At 36.9% G+C, this 18,265-nt stretch overlaps 2 protein-coding genes across 2 annotated transcripts; one reads left to right on the top strand and one right to left on the bottom strand.

The window, feature by feature from the left end:
* Positions 1–8,754: 8,754 nt before the first annotated feature.
* LOC121796758 lies at positions 8,755–9,264 on the bottom strand. The gene has a single exon (XM_042195542.1). The coding sequence runs from the start codon at positions 9,262–9,264 to the stop codon at positions 8,755–8,757; it is 510 nt and encodes a 169-aa protein (XP_042051476.1).
* Positions 9,265–16,509: 7,245 nt separating this feature from the next.
* Positions 16,510–18,233, top strand: LOC121797440 (probable DNA double-strand break repair Rad50 ATPase). Its single transcript, XM_042196197.1, has 4 exons — positions 16,510–16,976; positions 17,589–17,699; positions 17,801–17,881; positions 17,966–18,233. Exons 1-4 carry the CDS (start codon positions 16,734–16,736, stop codon positions 18,044–18,046), a joined length of 516 nt encoding a protein of 171 aa, XP_042052131.1. The 5' UTR covers positions 16,510–16,733; the 3' UTR covers positions 18,047–18,233.
* Positions 18,234–18,265: the final 32 nt, after the last annotated feature.

Raw genomic sequence — 18,265 nt, 5'->3', positions numbered from 1 at the left:
CATGATAAACACAATTTCATTCTCATCGGTAAAATATTTAGGACATCGTCCTTATTTAAAAGAAAGCCCACCTCAACAGCTTAGATTTCAAGTATTTCCTTTCCCTTGCTGCCACGCTGAGAGCGCGAGTTATCACCTTTACATTATGTGTATCACAATCAGCTTCAAATACCAACTCAAAATCATGCATGTCCCCAACGTTCCCCTTTTTTTCCATCAATTCGTTTTATCAACATGAGAAAACATCATAGAATATATCAACGTACAACACATCACCTCATCATCGAATTGGTTTCTTAACAAGATCAATTGAACGTGGTAGAAAACTGACAGTACAGCGCAATCGTTTTGTAAAAATCATTAAACATTCATCCGACCTCCGTTTGGGCTAATCTTTTACCAAAATATAGTAGACACATCAAAGATCATCCAGTTAAATTTTCACATCAAAATCCCATCTTTAGGTCGGTCAAATCAAAAATAGAAACTACTGGTCGAGAAAACAATTTCTGGCAGAACTGTTTAGTCAATTTCAAAAATTCACTAAAACCTCATCTTTCGTCCAAATAGGTTGAAAGTTTCACAAAACACAGAAGACACCTTAAAGTTTACTCAGAAAAAAGAATCGAACAAAAAGGAGTTCGTTTGGTTGGTCAAACACGCGTCGGAATCTACTGTCCGAACACTACAAATTTCAGACTTCACAATTCTGAATTAGGGTTTACCAAATATTCATCCCACCCGATTAATTTCTTAGATTTACGATCCCTACACTCATTATATGCATGAGGGCATTGAAATAAATGTTTGAAAAGGGAGGATGAGAGAAGAAGTTCAATTATACCTTTCTTGATTGAAACGATCGGTAGAACAAGGTAAAATCTTGATTTTCAACAAATTCTTGAAGAGATCTTGAGTGAAAGGGAAGAACAAGTGGTAGAGGAGTGGAGAAGAGAGGCGTGTAGAATGAGGAGGGAGGGAGGCATGTAGGAGGCTAGGTTTAGGCCTTTCTCTCATCTCTTATTTATAGAGTTAGAAAATAAATATCCCACAATTGATTAAAGATTTGGGAGAATAAAATAAATGGAGATTTTAAGGAGATTTGAGGGAGAGATTGGCGTGAATTATGGGGAGGAATAAGGAGAAGTTTCGAAAATCATAGGCTATTTAATTAGCCTATGATTAAATTTTGTATTTCACGGAGTAGAATAAAATAATACGGAGCATAATAAATTAATTAACTCCTACTATTAAAATAAGGAGTAGGCATTTTTTTTGTGTTCCTCCCACAAGGAATAAATCCCAAATTTTTAAGGCAAGATTTCCTTAGATATGCAATGATATTCATTATTTATTCATGGAAGGAAATAAATAGGGGATCAATTAGTATGATGAATAATTCCTCCTCTCCAAGATTAGGAGATTTTCGAAATCTCCATGGGCAAGGTAATTATTGATGATCCCATTTAATCTCACTCACCCTTAGAAAAAATAATTCGTCGCAATATATATCACCCCGTATCAATTATTCAAACTGCCACGTCCTATATTCCACATCCTTGACTATTCCAACCAAACTCAATTCCAAGGCACAATTAGGTCACATAGAATTTAAGCAATTAATTCACTCATCCTTTAATTCGCATACTTCACGGCATTAAAAGCATTAAATGCAAAAATTTTATGCTTCGCAAATTAAGGTTCCGAAAGTGGGGCGTTACACAACTGGTTGTTATCATTAACTTCGTAGTGATATGTGTACGACTCGGACATTTCCTTCTTCTTAGCCATGTCATCCAACACCATTTGCACATCGAATCCATGTGCGTATGCTTTGATGTCGCGTGAAGCATTCCTGATATCACCGACCGTACAACCGACATGGTCAAACCCACCGAGAGTTTCCTTCAACACCTTAAATGTAAGTGTGGGGCCAATATTCGTGCATTATATGACATATATTGTACATTACTGATTACATATCGTGCATTATACAGTTATACTTATACATTACATGTATAATTTAATCCAACTACCAAGCCAATATGAAAACTACACGCTAGTGGGATGGCTCTAACTCGCGTTATATAGTCAATACCATCCATTATGTATTTATAATTTACGCATTATTTGTGGCGGTTTAAACTATTAACCAAGCAAGGTCGATAACTACATACTAAAGGAATGCCTCATACTATACTAAACCCCTGGCCAGGTTGTACAACCCTAGGGGAATGAATGAACCCTAACCCCCACATTATCATAAACTGACGATCATGTTTCCATAAAAACGTAGGGAGACACGCCAACACGAAAAATGAATTTCCTGCTCTACAACGTTTGGGATCTGCGACTGATCTGAAAATAATTTACAACCTCCGACCAATAAACATGACCGGAAACCGCTGGATTACCATCTTCCATTATTAATCGAAAGACGTCGACTGGTGATTCAAAGCCGGCAACAAACAGTTTGTTGAAAAACTAATTTTGTACAAGTTTGATTCAAAGACGTCGACGCTGCGAAATTGATCTTCTCGACGGACGACAGAAATCATGCAGTGATGGAGAAGGGAAAGAACGAATTCTATACAAGTTTGTTGAAAAAACCGCAGAGATCCTCAACGGAGGAAATCATGGAATTTTCCATAACAACCCACATTATTGATTCTCTATTTTACCCTGTTCGTTTATAAAAATGATTAAATTTAATGATTTCAGCAAATCATTTAGACCATAGGATTTGATTAAATCTACGAATGAGATCTAGAAGGAGATATGAGAAATTATGGGAAAAGGATATGAACACATCCCTATATATATATATATAAACAGATTAACCAGCACGCTAATTGACGTGTTATGCGTGCAATTCCTAGGTCAACCACCATTTTTGGACCCTTTATGTTCTCTATTATTTGAGATTTCTATTTATACTTTATTTATCATACATTTAATTTTGATATTTCTCACAATATTCGTTTTCGTAGGGCTAATTTGATAGCCTAGATCAATTGCCAATAGACTATTTTAATCGTATTGATTTTGCTTTATTTTGGTTTTATTCTAAGGTTTACATATATATTCTGCATCAATTTCTTAACCACTAAATTCTTGAATACGGCATGTGACTATAAACGTATCCTTAAACTGCAATTTCAAATATTTAAAGGGGAAGGGATGTGATCAATTGCTAACTTACCCCTTAATTGCTAATTACAACTAATTTAAGATTATAACATTTTAGAGATCTAATGGTGTATAAATTGACATGTCACTACTAGAAAAATTGCTTCTCACTACACTTTTTTTATCACACTTTATAAAAAGTGCCAGCATAGATGTACTATCTACACACTAGCTTTTCACTGCACTTTATAATATATTGTTACTGCACTTCAACATAAAAAGTGACATCATAGATGTACTATCTACACACTACCTCTTACTACATCAAGTGCCATTATAGATGAAGTGCCATTATAGATGAAGTGTCAGCATAGTAATTTTCTAGTGACAATTTTAAGTGTCATTACAAGCCAATTTTCTAGTAGTGTGTATAATTTCGTTTTTCATTTTTTAATATTAAAAAGATATGAATAACTACCAAAGTTAGGGTTTTGAATCGGAAGTCAATATAGTATAGTAAACATATCAACACAATGCATTGAGTATGTCAACACAATTTAATATTGACATTCTACACGTATTATGCTGACATATTATAACAATTATGTTGATATTTAGCTATTTATCGAAAACTTTCAAAATTCATAATTTTTTTTTCAAATCTTGACATCGAAACATACAATTGGGATCTTGTTAGAATCCTTATGAAAAAACCTTTAATTTGATATAAGTTGTGATATAAGTTGTGTGAAAAAATAATTTAAATTGAGATAGTTATATGAATTTTAAATTTTGTGATATTTTTCTTGAAGTTAGTTATAACTATTTTGTTGTTAAATGACATTAATATCCTAATTGACATTTTTTTTCACTATATTGATACTAGAGGCTAAATGATCTTGAACCTTAATTTAAAGAGTTGGCAATATAACACACGGGGAGTGATCAATTGCTAACTCATCATTTAATTGCTAACTACAACTAATTTAAGACCATATGATTTTAGAAATCTTGTGGTCTACAATTTGGCATGTGTAATTTCATTTTTTATTTTTAATATTAAAAAGATAATAGCAACTATCAAATTTAGGGTTTAGAAACACAATGTCAATACAGTGTATGAAATACATCAACACAAAGACGTGACAATGTCAATACAATTTCATATTGACATTGTGCAAGCATTGTATTGACATATTATGTGCCCTGTATTGATATAAAATTGTTAACGAAATTTATGAAAATTTTCGAAATTTTTTTCAAATGTTGACATCGGAACATATGCAAGTGAGATCTCGTTAGAATCCTTATGAAATTATCTTTAATTTGATATATGTTGTGCGAAAAAATAATTTAAATCGAGAAAGTTATATGCGTTCTAAAGGTATGAGATATTTTTCAAAAGTTAGTTATAACTAATTTGTTGTAAATTGACTTTAATATCTTTATTGACGTTTTTTTATTGTATTGACATTCCAGGACTGATGATCTAGACCCTTAATTTGAATATTTAATGACTATTATTTAATTAAATTAGCAATTAAGTATTGAGTCAGTAATGTAACACTTCCATATAACACACCGGGGAATGCTACTAGCCTACTACATACATATATCTTTGAATTTGAAACGAAATCATTTGAATATTTTTTTTCATGCCGTTCAACTATAATTTATTAATCCCCTACCCTGCAACTAGGGGTGAGCAAAAAAACCGGAAACCGAATATCCGAACCGAACCAAACCGAAATTTTGAAATTCGGTTCGGTTTTTTCGGTTTTTCGGTTCGGTTCGGTTTTAAAAATAAAAAAATTTGGTTTTTCGGTTCGGTTTGGTTCGGGCGAAGAAAAAAACCGAAAAACTGAAAAATCGAATTATATATATATTCTATTAATTTAATATATTATATTAATGGGGTGTGATAAAATACAAACTCTCTAAAATACAAACTATACAAACTTTAATCATACTCACTTAATACAATTAATCAACGGTTAATATAAGGGATTTTTCTAATGTCAACATTTTGACATCGAAAAATCAGAATTTAGACACCCCCGTCGACAGAATTTGTACACTCCGTACATCCCCCCGGTGACATAATTTGTACATTCCGTTGACATCGACCCCCGGTGACAGAATTTGTACAGTCCGTTGACATAATTTGTACACTCCGGTGACAGAATTTGTACACTTCGGTGACATAGTTTGTATAGTTTGTATTTTAGAGAGTTTGTATTTGATCACACCTCTTATATTATATATAATATATATATTCTTTTAATATATTCTACTATATAATATATATTATATGTATTATTAATATAATATTCTATTAGTATATATAAAATAAAATAAAATACACATATAAATATATATTTATATTATATTTATTTTTTTTAGGGTTTTCGGGTTTTTTTTTTGGGTTTTTTCGGTTTTGTTCGGGTTTTTCAGTTTTTTAAGTTCGGTTTTCGGTTTTTCGGTTTTGATTTTTCGGTTTTTCGGGTTCGGTTCGGTTTGGATTTTGAACTAATTTCGGTTTTTCAGTTTTGATTCGATTTTGGCAAAAAACCGAACCGAAACCCGAATGCACACCCCTACCTGCAACTAAAAATGCAGCTAAAACAAGATTGGGTGCAACTTTACCATTATATGCAAACCAAAAATCTCCACTAATATCAATCTTGTAAAATGATTGCATTACGAAAATTTTGTTGATAAAATGTGACCCCCACAATCAACGTACTTTCTGTATTTAATAAATTTTGTAAAAATATAGTTACAATAAATTACATTTTGGGTAACTAAATTTTATCGTAGTATCAAAAGGTTATTTTGGAAAAAAAAAACTAAAATACAGGTTTGAGAATATTTCGGAGCAATATATAGTCTAAAAGTGCAAAAATCCTTTAAGCGATATAATATTAAAGTCCCCGGACGTGTAGAAATAATTTTAAATAATGAAGGTCAAGTCTATGACAAAATTTAAATACAAAAATATAGTTCACTCTATATTTTAATATGTACATACAGGATTGTGATCAAGATAGAACCATTCTTAAACGTAGAACCATTCTTAAACATAGAACAAATGCCAAACTGAGGTCGTTAGATCTTTTAATCCAATGGTTTTGATTTGCACAACAACTTCCCATTACAACCAAAACTATTATTAATGGGTGAATGCAGAGAAGTGAAAAAATAAAGCATGCATGGACTCTTCTTCGTTTCATTCATTCTTCCATCAACATGTGAGTTTTTTCACATGTTGAGTCCGGAATGTCGTGAAAACATAGTCTAATATGTATGATTTTTAATCTTGACCGTCATTTTTTCCTCATCCAATGAATAAAATATGTAGAGTTCTAGGTTCTACACTTAAGAATGGTTCTATCTTTAACGCAACCCATACATACATATTCAATTATAAAGAAATAGTGTTAATCAGGTTATATCTACATTTTTCCTGCATCCATCCTACTCGATAAAATGCATCTACTTTTTTCTAAATACTCTCTTCGTCCACGATTTAAAGTCTCACTTTGATTCAGTGCAGGTTTTAAAAAATAAAAAGAATAGTAGGTGAAAAAAGTTAGTAAAATTTGATTCCCACTTTATATAATACTACCCTCGTCTATGAAAATAGTTTTGGACTTTATACTCCATGCAACGCCAACATTCTCATGATGCGCCTTCTCGATCAGTTTGGTGGCTTTTCTGCATTTTACTATCCCTCTTCCTCAATCTGCCCCGCTCACAACAAAGTGACCTTCCTGCACACTAAACTGACTAGTTCGTGCATTACCTCCCCACAAAAAGATGAAATATGACCCAAAAACAGTGTACAAAACATGCCTTATCAGCATATATTATCATGCACAACATGATAATTGAAGACGAGTGACCAATATAACAATTGGTTCAACAAAGAAACTGTCGACACCTTGACCGCAAATAGTTCCACACAACAGGGTGCACTGACACCATTTCGCGAGTACTTACAATGTCAGGAGTCGACTCCCGATTTCGTCACCCACATCCCACTCAAGAATGATTTAATTGAACACATTTGTGTGAAATTTGACAGCCATTAGCTTGTTCCACCAATTTAATTTTATGATTAAGGAACATTTTTTGTCCGTGAACTTTGTTAAAGGTATTAATTTTAGTCCGTAACATTTGAAAATATCTTCTGAGGTCCATGAACTTCGATTTGAGCTATTTGTTTTCACTATTTAAAACTTTTTTGGCAAATATACCCTCAAGGTCATAAAGGGTAATTCTGTCTATGTACTTTCTTCTTCATTAAAATTACTGAGAGAACATCTTTTTTGATCCGCAAACATTGCTAAAATACCTTTTTTGGTCTGAGCTTTAATTCGTTCTCTAGTTCGATTACAATAACCCTTTCTCTTCATAATCTCTCGCTCTTTAACACAATAATCTACTTCCTCTCTACCTAATTCATGGAGATCTGCTTCGAGGTTTAAATCCTGAACTCTTAATCACAATTAAATCTCTGGAAAAATTCCCAATTCTTTAACGTGATTGGTGTTTTTCAAGGAGTTGAATTTGAGTCACAACAAATTTGAAGGAAGTATTGATGAAATTTACAGTTTGTTGTCTTTGCGGAGGATGAATTTTGAGAAGAACAATTTTGGTGGTTCGATTCTTGATTCAATTAAAAAATTTCTAAATCTTTCTGTTTAAACCTGAACAAAAACATATTTTGCGGTGGAATCCCACAGGTCATCGGAAAACATCAACTCATTAAACTCCCTTGATCTCTCTGAGAAGAATCTCACCAAAGAAATCCCACTTTTTCAAGGAATTCAAGCACATACCAAAAATGATATTTTGGCAAAGTGGGGGAGGAAAAAAGACGTTTTCTCAATATTTTAATGAAGAAGAGAGAGTAAATAGACTGAAATACACTTCACGGGCTCGAGGGTATTTTCGCCCAAAAAACATTTGAAACAAAAAAGTAACTCAAAATATATTAAATCGAACTTCATGGATCTTAGATGATATTTTCAAATGTTACGGACCAAAATTGATACCTTAAAAAAGTTTGCGGACAAAAAAAAATGTTCCATCTATATTTTATCGCTTACGATAAATTGTAATTTTAGAATTTCAATTATGTAAATTTCAATTTTCAATAAAAAAATCATTTTAGGATTATATAATCATGTTTAATTTAAACTAAATTAATTAGAAGAAAGAGTGACAAAAATTAAGTATTAAGACATATGAAAATAGATGATGGATTATGCATGTTATCTCTAGAGTATTAAGACATAAGATAAAAAGTCGATGTAACTCATGAATAATTTAGGAAAGAGATGAAATTTAACTGAAAAGTTATGAATGACTTTTTTTTAACACCTTCGAGGTGGAGGGTTCGCGGGTCCCTCATCCCTATATATCATCAACTCAGTCAATTACAAACATGAGCCATGCCCAAAAATGACATGCTCAACATCAAAAGAAGAGAGTAGCTTGGGGTCACTATCCCAACAATGGATGGGACACCATTCTACTTTCTTCCTATTTCAAAATAGATGTGGAATCGAAAACATAACCTACTCTTCCTCCACATGACTTGGAGCATCAAAACCTCTTTTATCGATGATAACTTTGCTCTGGGAGGCAGAAACTTGGCATGCCAAGTTGGTCCATCCTGGCTAATGCCTTCGCCCTCGCAGGGGCAGAACCTTGGTTAAACATACTACATTCCCTTTCCAAGCTTCCATGACGAGCCAGAAACTCTGCCACCCTATTCCCTTGTGAGCGGATATGTGTGATCCATACCTCCACCTGTTTTATTCTGTTGCGGATGGCCGTTACCCGGTGTCTCAGGGCAGCTGCACCAAATCTTTTGGCATTCAGCAAAGTGACGACCTCCTTATTATCCATCCCGATCCAAATGCGTATGCCGTGCTCTCTTGCTGCATCAAGGACAATCACTAGCGCTTGCAGCTCTGCATCGAGTGCCCAAGTGGTTGTGATTCTAGCCATGGTCCCTTGGATAATATTACCTTCTTTGTCTCGGATCATGCCCCCTGCACCAGCTTCGGTGTCCCTCCAAAATCCAGCTGTGTTTAGCTTGATCCAGTTTGCGTCTGGCGGCATCCATCGCACTTGTATGATTTGCTTACGGGGGCTCACCCTCCAAGAAGACGTGTTAAAGGCTTCCATGTTATCGCATCATTTCCACTACTCTTTATTGAGTTTCCCAGCTGTGATGAGTTGTTGAAGGTACACTTTGACTCGATTGAACACACTCCCCGTATTAAAGTTCGTATTCCGGTGAATGGCGTTGTTTCTTTCCAACCAGAGGAACCACAGTATAAGACATGGAATGATTGCACTAACATGCGGTTTATCTGCTTGACAGAGCCGTCTTTACCAGAAGCTGATCCGAACCTCCAGATTTGAGACTGCAAAGTTCCATTTTGGGAGATTAGGAAACCATGCGCGGCTTCCACCCAGACCTCGCGTGCTACCTCTTGGCGCAAAAAAATATGTTCTCTTGTTTCAATATCCGGGGTCCGGCAGCTCCTGCATTTAGATGCAAGGTTGATCTTCCTCCACTGGAGCTTAGCATCAACCAGGATGCGATTGGATAGTAGTCTCCATATGAATATTGAGATAGAAGGCAGTATATGTTCACTCCAAGTCAGCTTGAGTACCGGTGATGGCGGTTGACGGCTTCTACATAATTCCCATGCCGAGCTAGTAGTAAATTCTCCATGCAAAGTATTAGCCCATCTAAGCATGTCCTTGCCTCCTGCTTCAATAGGTACCTTCACAATCTCCTCTAAGGCTCCACTGAGAACACCAAGAGGTTCCAGAATTTCTGTGAGAAGGGGGATGTTCCATACCCCGTTTAGCCAAAATTCTTTCACCTTGTGGTTAGGGAGGTTCACTCCCGGGTTGCACATCTCACTGAGCAATTTGTCCCCCTCACCAGATATCTTCCCAGAAGTGTATTTCCCTGTCTCCCAAGGTCCAGTGTAATAGCTTATGAATCTTGTTCCCCGCTCGAGCCATCATTTTCCATGAGGTGCTCTGTCTTCCCGAGCAGGGGACTTTCGATGGGGCCGTCTTGCGGCAGTATTTTTGCATCATGAACCTTGCCCAAAGATAATTTTGTTCTCGAAATCGAACCCATAGTTTCATTCCAAATGCCTCCACCATATCCTCAAACTTTCGGATCCCCAGTCCACTCTCTTCGAAGGGTGTGAACGCTTGCTCCCAACTAATTCAGTGTGTCGCTTTTTTGTCTTGCGTTGATCCCCAGAAGAATCTAGCGATCAAGCTTTCCATCTGTTTCATGGCCTCCTTAGTGGGTTCCATAACCTGAAAAACATGAAGAGGGATTGCACCAAGCGTGCTCTTGATCAGAGTGAGCCGCCCTCCAAAGGAGAGAAATTTGTTCGACCATGAGTGGATTCGAGCTGAAATTTTTTCTCTTAAGAAGATGAACATATCCGATTTCTTCCTGCCTTTGAGTATTGGAACTCCAAGATAGGTGAAAGGGAAGGCTCCTTGCAGGAATCCGCCAGTAGCTTCAATTTGCGGAGCCCAATCTGCATGCTTTTCGTCGATGAAGAACTGGCTTTTGTCCATGTTTATCTTTTGGCCTGAAACCGCTGCGTAGCGGCTGAGGCACTCCACAAACTCCAGAAGAGATTCTTGTTTTGCTTGTGTGAACACAATCACATCATCCGCGTAGGCCAGATGTGACACTTCAAGGTTGTGCCGCGGTGTGGCAAATTTCATCTCCTTATCCCAATTATCAAATTATCCAAGCATCTCGATAAGTAATCAGCTGCAAGGATGAAGAGGGTCGGGGAGAGGGGGTCGCCTTGTCGTAGACCCCTCGAGGATTTGAAGAAACCAGCGGGGGTGCCATTGATGAGAACTGAAAACCAGCATGAGTTAATGCAGCGATTAATCAGGCTTAACCCGGTTTCTGTGAATCCCATGCGACGTATAATTTTTAAAAGGAACGGCCATTGAACTCGGTCGTACGCCTTGGCCATGTCCAGTTTTATTGCAATGTTTGGCGTTGGGGAGCAGTTTGCAAGGTCCCGGATAAGCTCTTGAGCCAGGAGGACGTTGTCGCTTAAGAGACGACCTTTAATAAACTTGCTTTGGTTTGGGACAGTGAGACTGGGGATGACCGGGGCAAGCCTTACCGAAATGATCTTGGAGATAATCTTGTTCGTTACATTGCATAGGCTGATAGGTCGATACTCTGCCCATGTTCTCGGATTCTCTTTTTTGGGGAGGAGTACAATCATAGTGGAAGTAAAGCTTCTGGGCATATACGCACCTGCGAAGAAGTTCTCGACCGCCGCTACCACATCGTTGCCCACAGTTTCCCAGCATGTTTGAAATAAGAGCGTGGAGAACCCATCTGGCCCAGGTGTGCTCTCTGATGAGATTGCGAAAACCGCTTGTTTAACTTCTTCATGGCTGGGGGTGGTTGGAAGGCCTCGAGAGGGGTGCGAATTCGGACCAAGTTATATTGAAAAATAACTGAACCGATTGGATCAGTTAGCAAATGTCGTTGCCACTTGATCGATTCAAACTCGCTCTCGCTCGTTTCCTACCAATGTAATTTGTAAACTCCCAATTTTGCACTACTTTAACGGTAAAGCGGCAAGTTCGAGGTCGATCCCACAGAGAAGTTGGTGTGTCGAGAGTATGTGTAGTGAACAGGGGGGGTTGGCTGCTGCCACGCTTTAACTTGGGAGTTTTTAACTACTGTTTTTACTCTAGGCAGAATTAAACTTGCTAACTTGATCACGTAAATTTAAATACTGGGTCAAGTGAATTGCAGGTGAAAACGTAACAGTAAATGCGAAGATGAAAACGTAATAACTTTGATTAAACTAAACTGAGAGCAGTACAGCGTGAAATTGAAACTAAGCTAATACTTCGGAAAATAAGAAAGCAAGTAAAACCGAGAAGAATCTCGGTGGGTAATTTAGGAATACGCCGACAGATAACAAGTATTCTGCAGCGCTTCTTTAATTCCCCTTTCTAACTACGCATTACTTTTTCTAAGCTAAGCTATTCTAGAGAACTGGACTAAGCTAGATAACTAAACTAAGCTAAACTAGACGGAAAGTAAAAGATCGGATTCTTTCTTGTGATGACACACTCTCTATTTATAAGCTCGTTTCGGTCTCCAGCTGGATAACGATCTTTACAGGGAATATTCACTCATGCTGAGAATGAGCGACTCATTGATTGCTACGTGCCCTTCTTCTAGAATGGCGACGCTTTTGAGTAACAGATTCGTGACTCAGCTCCGTCCTTGCGTCTCATAAGCTAGCACCTGTCCCCTTCTAAAACGTCGTCCTTGATATTAGAATGGTGCGCCACATCCAGCTCATTTCCTCATGTGTTCTTCTTCTAGAAGTCAGCGGTCCCCGCCTAACTGCTTGATCACTCCCCCTTGATCAACTCCCCCGATTCTTGGCCTTTTATCGCCTTTTGTACTTGCTTGATCAGTTCGGCCTTGCTGCCTTGGTCAAGCGGCATTCCTGCACATTTAACACTTGTTTTGCGCGATAAACCGATCAAGCAGCGTACATTTTACCCTTAAACTGATGCATGAAATGAGCCTTATCAGTGGTGCTCAAGCTTTCCATGTCAAGGTCCCCGGGGAGGGTTTGAATGAGCTCTAGGAGAGGCTCTTCAAGTGATGGAACATCAGATGTTAGTAGGTTCTGAAAAAAGGTTGCTGCAGATTGTTGGAGGTCCTTTTCGTTAGCAATAGTTACATCTCCCTCTTGGATTTTTCATGGATCCTTGATTTGGTCCTTTTTTGCCTAGCCCATCCTTGATAAAATTTTGTATTTCGTTCTCCCTCGATAACCCAACGTAGATTGGCCTTTTGTCGCCAAAAATCTTCCTCCATGCGAAGACATAGGAGGTACTCTGCTGTGCATCTGTTGTGTTGTTCCCTATGTCGAGGAGCAGGGTCCGATTCAAAGGTCTTTTGTGCTTCCGCTGCCTCTTTTTCGTCCTTGCTTAATCGAGCAAAGAGGTTACCAAACACCTCTTTGTACCACCTCTTTAACCCCTTCTTGACCATTCCAAGTTTGAGGCGTATGTTCATCATTCCCTGCATCCTTATGTCCTCGTTCCAAATTTTATGTATCTCCTCTAAGAAAAGGTGGTGTCTTGTCCACATGTTTTGAAAACGGAACATAGATTTCCTCCTTGCCTCTGTTTCTCGGCATCTAATAACCAGTGGTCCATGTTCCGACACAACTCTTGGGAGGACCGAGACCCTTGTAATGGCGTTTCTTTTCGGCATTAGATTTAAGAAAATTGTGTTTAGTGAGTTAAATAAAGTAGAAGAGAGAATAAAGTAAGAGAGAGGAGAGAGGATAAGAAAGGCTAAAAAGAAAAATGACTTAAGTAATTTGGGATAACCTAAAGTGGAATACGACTCAAATAATACGGGACGGAGGATGAGACGGATGGAGTATTAAATTATGAAACTAATCGCCAAGGAAATTGGACGTGTAGCGTTTTAATGTTGACAGAGTCAAGTGATAAGACTGATTCTCCCCCAAGAAAATCAAACACAACAAAAATAGTTTGTCATTGAAATTTTGTAACGGTTAATTATTATCCACACCAATTTTATCCTGCAATCGGAACTTACGTCTCACCCTCTCTATATTGATAAATAAGGGAATGTGGGATTTTGACTATGGAACTAATTCGGTTGACTAATTTCTTAATAATATATTTAATAAATGAGATTACATTATAACATGCTCGGAAATCACTTACCAACAACAACAAATTAACAATACAACTAAATCTCTCTAGTATTTATTAAAACAAATTAAAAAAAATCTGAAAGAGAGAAACACGGTGTAAATGTGATGATTATATTAAGATAAAGAAGAATCTTCCATTAAAATCAAATTATGAAGGTCGCATCAAAATTAAATCAATAATTATTTGATTAATAGCCACTGAAATTGAGCTGCTTCTTCTGCCAGATTTTGCACATAGCTTTTCAGATCAAGAATTCCCTCTTTATGAAAGTGAGAGGCCACCCTTTCTTTCCACTCCACACCAAACTTTTTCCTAAGCACCTTACCTCCAACCTCAAGGAATCAATTTAATGGAGTATGATTTTAATATTTAAAATAGTACTACTACTATATATATAAATAAATTCTTTGAAGTAGCCACACGAATTAATCTATACATATAAATGTAATACAATAATCAATTAAGCTAATAAAAAGAAACACTCTACAATGAAAGATTGAGAAGGTGTGGAGCTGTCCTAACTTTGAAGTAGCCGAAAGGGATTGCGTTACGATATGTTTTTCTTCATATTTTTTAATTTATAGTAACTACTAAAAACAGTTATAAACAAACAACAATTTTATTATATGTATCTCCCACTTTGTTTCTGTAATTTATAGGATGTATGCTGTCAGCCTCTCCATGTGGAAGAACTAGAAAAAGTTAGGTGAAGCAGCGGTGATATATACCTATACCAATACCAATACCAATACCAATACCAATACCAATACCAGCTCAAAAAAATAATATTACAAAGACTGGTTCACAATATACATGCAAATCAAGAATTACAGCTAAAGAAACACTACCTTTTGTAAATAATTAATCTCTCTCTCTTGTCGAAAATATTAAATACTACTACTTGTAAGGAAGAGAGTTATTCTAGAAGGATAATCTATTTACAAAATATGGAATCTTGGTCTAGCTATTTATCTATTTATGTACGGAACAAACAATATGCAGGTTTTTAAGAAGCAATAATTGAAAAACCAAATTCATGTGAATATTGGAATACTTGAGGTATTAATTTTGGGTGGATAGAAGATGAAGAAGAAGGATATATTTGACACACAGCACAAAAGCAAGAGTCAATTTATTAGAAAATAATTATCCAAAAGGAATAGAGGGTTCTGTTGTTGTGGTCTTGTGGATGAGTTGTCTGTTACTGTTAGTCTTGAAATTCCAATTGGCATGGGTCACATTTTTTTTACTATTTCCCATTGAGTAGAGTGAATGGAGCAGTTCATCTTTTTCAAATGGTTGGTAGTTGGGTCATTCCCCTCTTATGCTTATAGACTATAGTCATTTTTAATATTCTCATCCATTGTATCGGTCTCATAAAAATATGATACATTTTTATTTATAGAAAATTGTTCTCAACTCATTACCCATATATATTAATTTATTTACCACTTATACTATTATGATCCACTATTAAAATTCGTTAAACACTTATAATAATGTGAGTTCTACTATCTAGTAACATTACTTTAACTACCATTTTTCTCATCTCTTACTTTATCAATTGTGCATTAATTTCGTACCATTTCAAATACTCATATTTTTAAGGGACGGAGGAAATACTACAAAATATTACTCCATTAATACCATCAAAGATCGAGTGAATGCTAATAATAAACTTGACAAGATTGTTAGAGTGTCCACAATGGTGGCCCTCAAGGCCACCAAAGTTGGCCCGACCATCAGATGTGGCTCTCCTGGGCTCTCCACAATGGTAAATAACAAGGGCCATGAAATGTGGCCCGCTCCAAAATAAAATTAATTTATTTACTTTTTTTAAAGATATTTTTTAATTTAACTACATTAAATTTTATTAGACTATAATTTATGATATTTATACAACGCTGCAACCAGGTTTTGGAACTCCAGATCTACCGCTTCTTGGTACCGTTCATCGTCGAAATTCATATTTCAGAAGTTGAATTGAAATAGATTGGAAAGAGTGATGTTTGAATTGGGGTAGAAAAATGGTGTGTATTTATAAAAAAAAAGAAGCAAAAAAAAATAAATTCGGTGGCCGGGCCGTGGCTCTCGGCCCGCTGCAGTGGTAGGCCGCGGCGCACACGGCTGAGCCGTGTGAGGGTCGCGGCCGCGGCTCCCTCTCGGCTCTCGGCTCCCGGCTCCCAGCCGCCCGTCGTGGCTCTCTGCATTGGGGGCCGCGCACCCGAGCCACGGGCCGCGGCTCCCCCACTGTGGACACTCTTAATGGCTCGGGTGCGCGGCCACCCACTGTGGACACGCTTAATATCCATTAAAGAAGGAAAGTAAATATGGTAGAGAAGAAAGATGCCTGATTCTCCAAATAAAAATTATGTACTAAGTAGTATTTTCTCCAATAAAAAGGGAGAAATGTTCCCAACCGAATGTGGCTAATTTGCTGAGAAATTCACACGATATTCATCAAGTTAATAAATAAAAAATGCACAAATATAGAATTCTCTGTTAAAAGAGAATAATTAGAGAAAATGAATGGATGATTAATGAAGCTGAATAATTAGCTAGCTGAGCTGGCTTTCCTTACTTTAAACATAGAGAAAGAGAAGGCGCCTGTCTGTATACAGGAAATCAAAGAGAGAAAATCTTCTCTCCTTCATTCATCATTCCAAAACCAAAAGTGTGAATTAAAGGGCGAAACCCAAACAAACAAGGCTGCAAGAGATAAACACTCCACTAATAATAAAGACGAGAAATCAAGGGAGAAGAAGGTTTTCTTGAGCGGAGGAGCAATGATGCAGACGCAGAGGACCCTTGAAAACCAGCAATCGATGCAGTCGGGCCAGATTTCCGGGAGCCTCAGCTTCAACGGCGCTCTCACCAAGGAAGACGAGGAGATGTCCAAATCCGCTCTCTCCACTTTCATGGCCAAGGAGGAGGAAATCGAGAAGAAGAAGATGGAGGTTAAGGAGAAAGTTCAAGCTCAGCTCGGCAGAATTGAAGAAGAAACCAAACGTTTGGCCGTCATCCGTGAGGTTTCTCTCTCTCCCTCTCTCCAATTTTACGACTTAATTGAACTTCCCTCTTTTGGCTAGGGTTCCTAAATTTTTGGGGTTTCTGAAAATTGTGCTTTTTTGGGGCTTCATGCTGTTTCGATTCATCAATTTCGTTGAAATGTTTACTTTAATTTTGATTTTCCGTTGGATTTGCCTTCCTATTTCCATTTCCGCAAAAGAGGGGTTTTAACGTTCAGATGATGTTATGGATAGCTTCTTATTTCTTATCCTTTTTTAAAATAAATTCAAATCCAGATCTTTGAAGGTTTTGTTAATATGGTCTCAAAAGGTTTGGTCTTAGTTGGAGCATATGCATATCTCAGTAGATTCACCCAGAAAGAAATTGTTGAAAGCTGATGTTATTCACAAATTAGCTCTACCTCATCTAGTTATTTTCATATGCACAAAAATTTATTCATCGGTTGCCTTTAGATTAATCATATATCAGCATGTTTTCTGAAAAAAAATAGAAACTTCCTATGTAATTGGCAATTGTTGTACAAGTTCATGTATCACTAGTAAAGGCTACTTGAAATGTATATTGTATCGCTGTAATCGCTTACTTATGCGAAATTGGAATGGTTTTTTCAGGAATTAGATGCCCTCTCAGATCCAATGAAGAAGGAAGTCTCCTTTGTTCGCAAGAAAATTGATTCTGTGAACAAAGAATTAAAGCCGTTGGGGCAGACTTGCCAGAAGAAGGTGAATCTACTTGATTAATATAGTTCATCCTTTAATTAGGTGATAATTAGATTGATTAGTCTCTAAAATTTTGGATTATGGGATTGAATCGGTTATCGCAGGAAAGGGAATACAAAGAAGCTCTAGAAGCGTTCAACGATAAGAACAAAGAGAAAGTACAACTAATCACTAAATTGATGGAGGTGAGGGGAAATATAATCTTGATTATCCGTTCTAATCACACGCGAATTGCCTGTGAGCTTGTGTTGTTAATATTGTCTGCGCAGTTGGTGAGTGAAAGCGAGCGGATGAGGCTGAAGAAGCTGGAGGAGCTGAGCAAGAACATAGAAACGATACGCATCGCCTAATGCTGGTTGATTTGGATCTTGTGTGATGTATTTAAGATAAAAGTCATTTCCTATTTAAGATAAAAGTTTTCAGTGTATCTCTTCTACTAGGTAAAAGAAAAGCAGCCTTAGCAGCTTAAATCTTCACTGAACAAATCCAAATTGACATTTTTTTTTCCTCTGAAATAAGACAGCAAACTTCACAGCAGAAGGAGAGATGAAAACAAGAAGGCTCTCTTT

This window comes from Salvia splendens, chromosome 3 (assembly GCF_004379255.2).
Source record: "Salvia splendens isolate huo1 chromosome 3, SspV2, whole genome shotgun sequence".
NCBI classification, from domain to species: domain Eukaryota; kingdom Viridiplantae; phylum Streptophyta; class Magnoliopsida; order Lamiales; family Lamiaceae; genus Salvia; species Salvia splendens.
Note: the sequence above shows the minus strand (reverse complement) of the source record. Positions and strands in the feature narration are given on the sequence as shown.

Coding starts and splice junctions, on each gene's coding strand:
- LOC121796758 (XM_042195542.1), bottom strand. CDS start 9,264: ATGCCGCCAGACGCAAACTGGATCAAGCTAAACACAGCTGGATTTTGG.
- LOC121797440 (XM_042196197.1), top strand. CDS start 16,734: ATGATGCAGACGCAGAGGACCCTTGAAAACCAGCAATCGATGCAGTCG. Junction 17,700..17,800: donor GGCAGACTTGCCAGAAGAAG/GTGAATCTACTT, acceptor CGGTTATCGCAG/GAAAGGGAATACAAAGAAGC. Junction 17,882..17,965: donor TAATCACTAAATTGATGGAG/GTGAGGGGAAAT, acceptor TTGTCTGCGCAG/TTGGTGAGTGAAAGCGAGCG.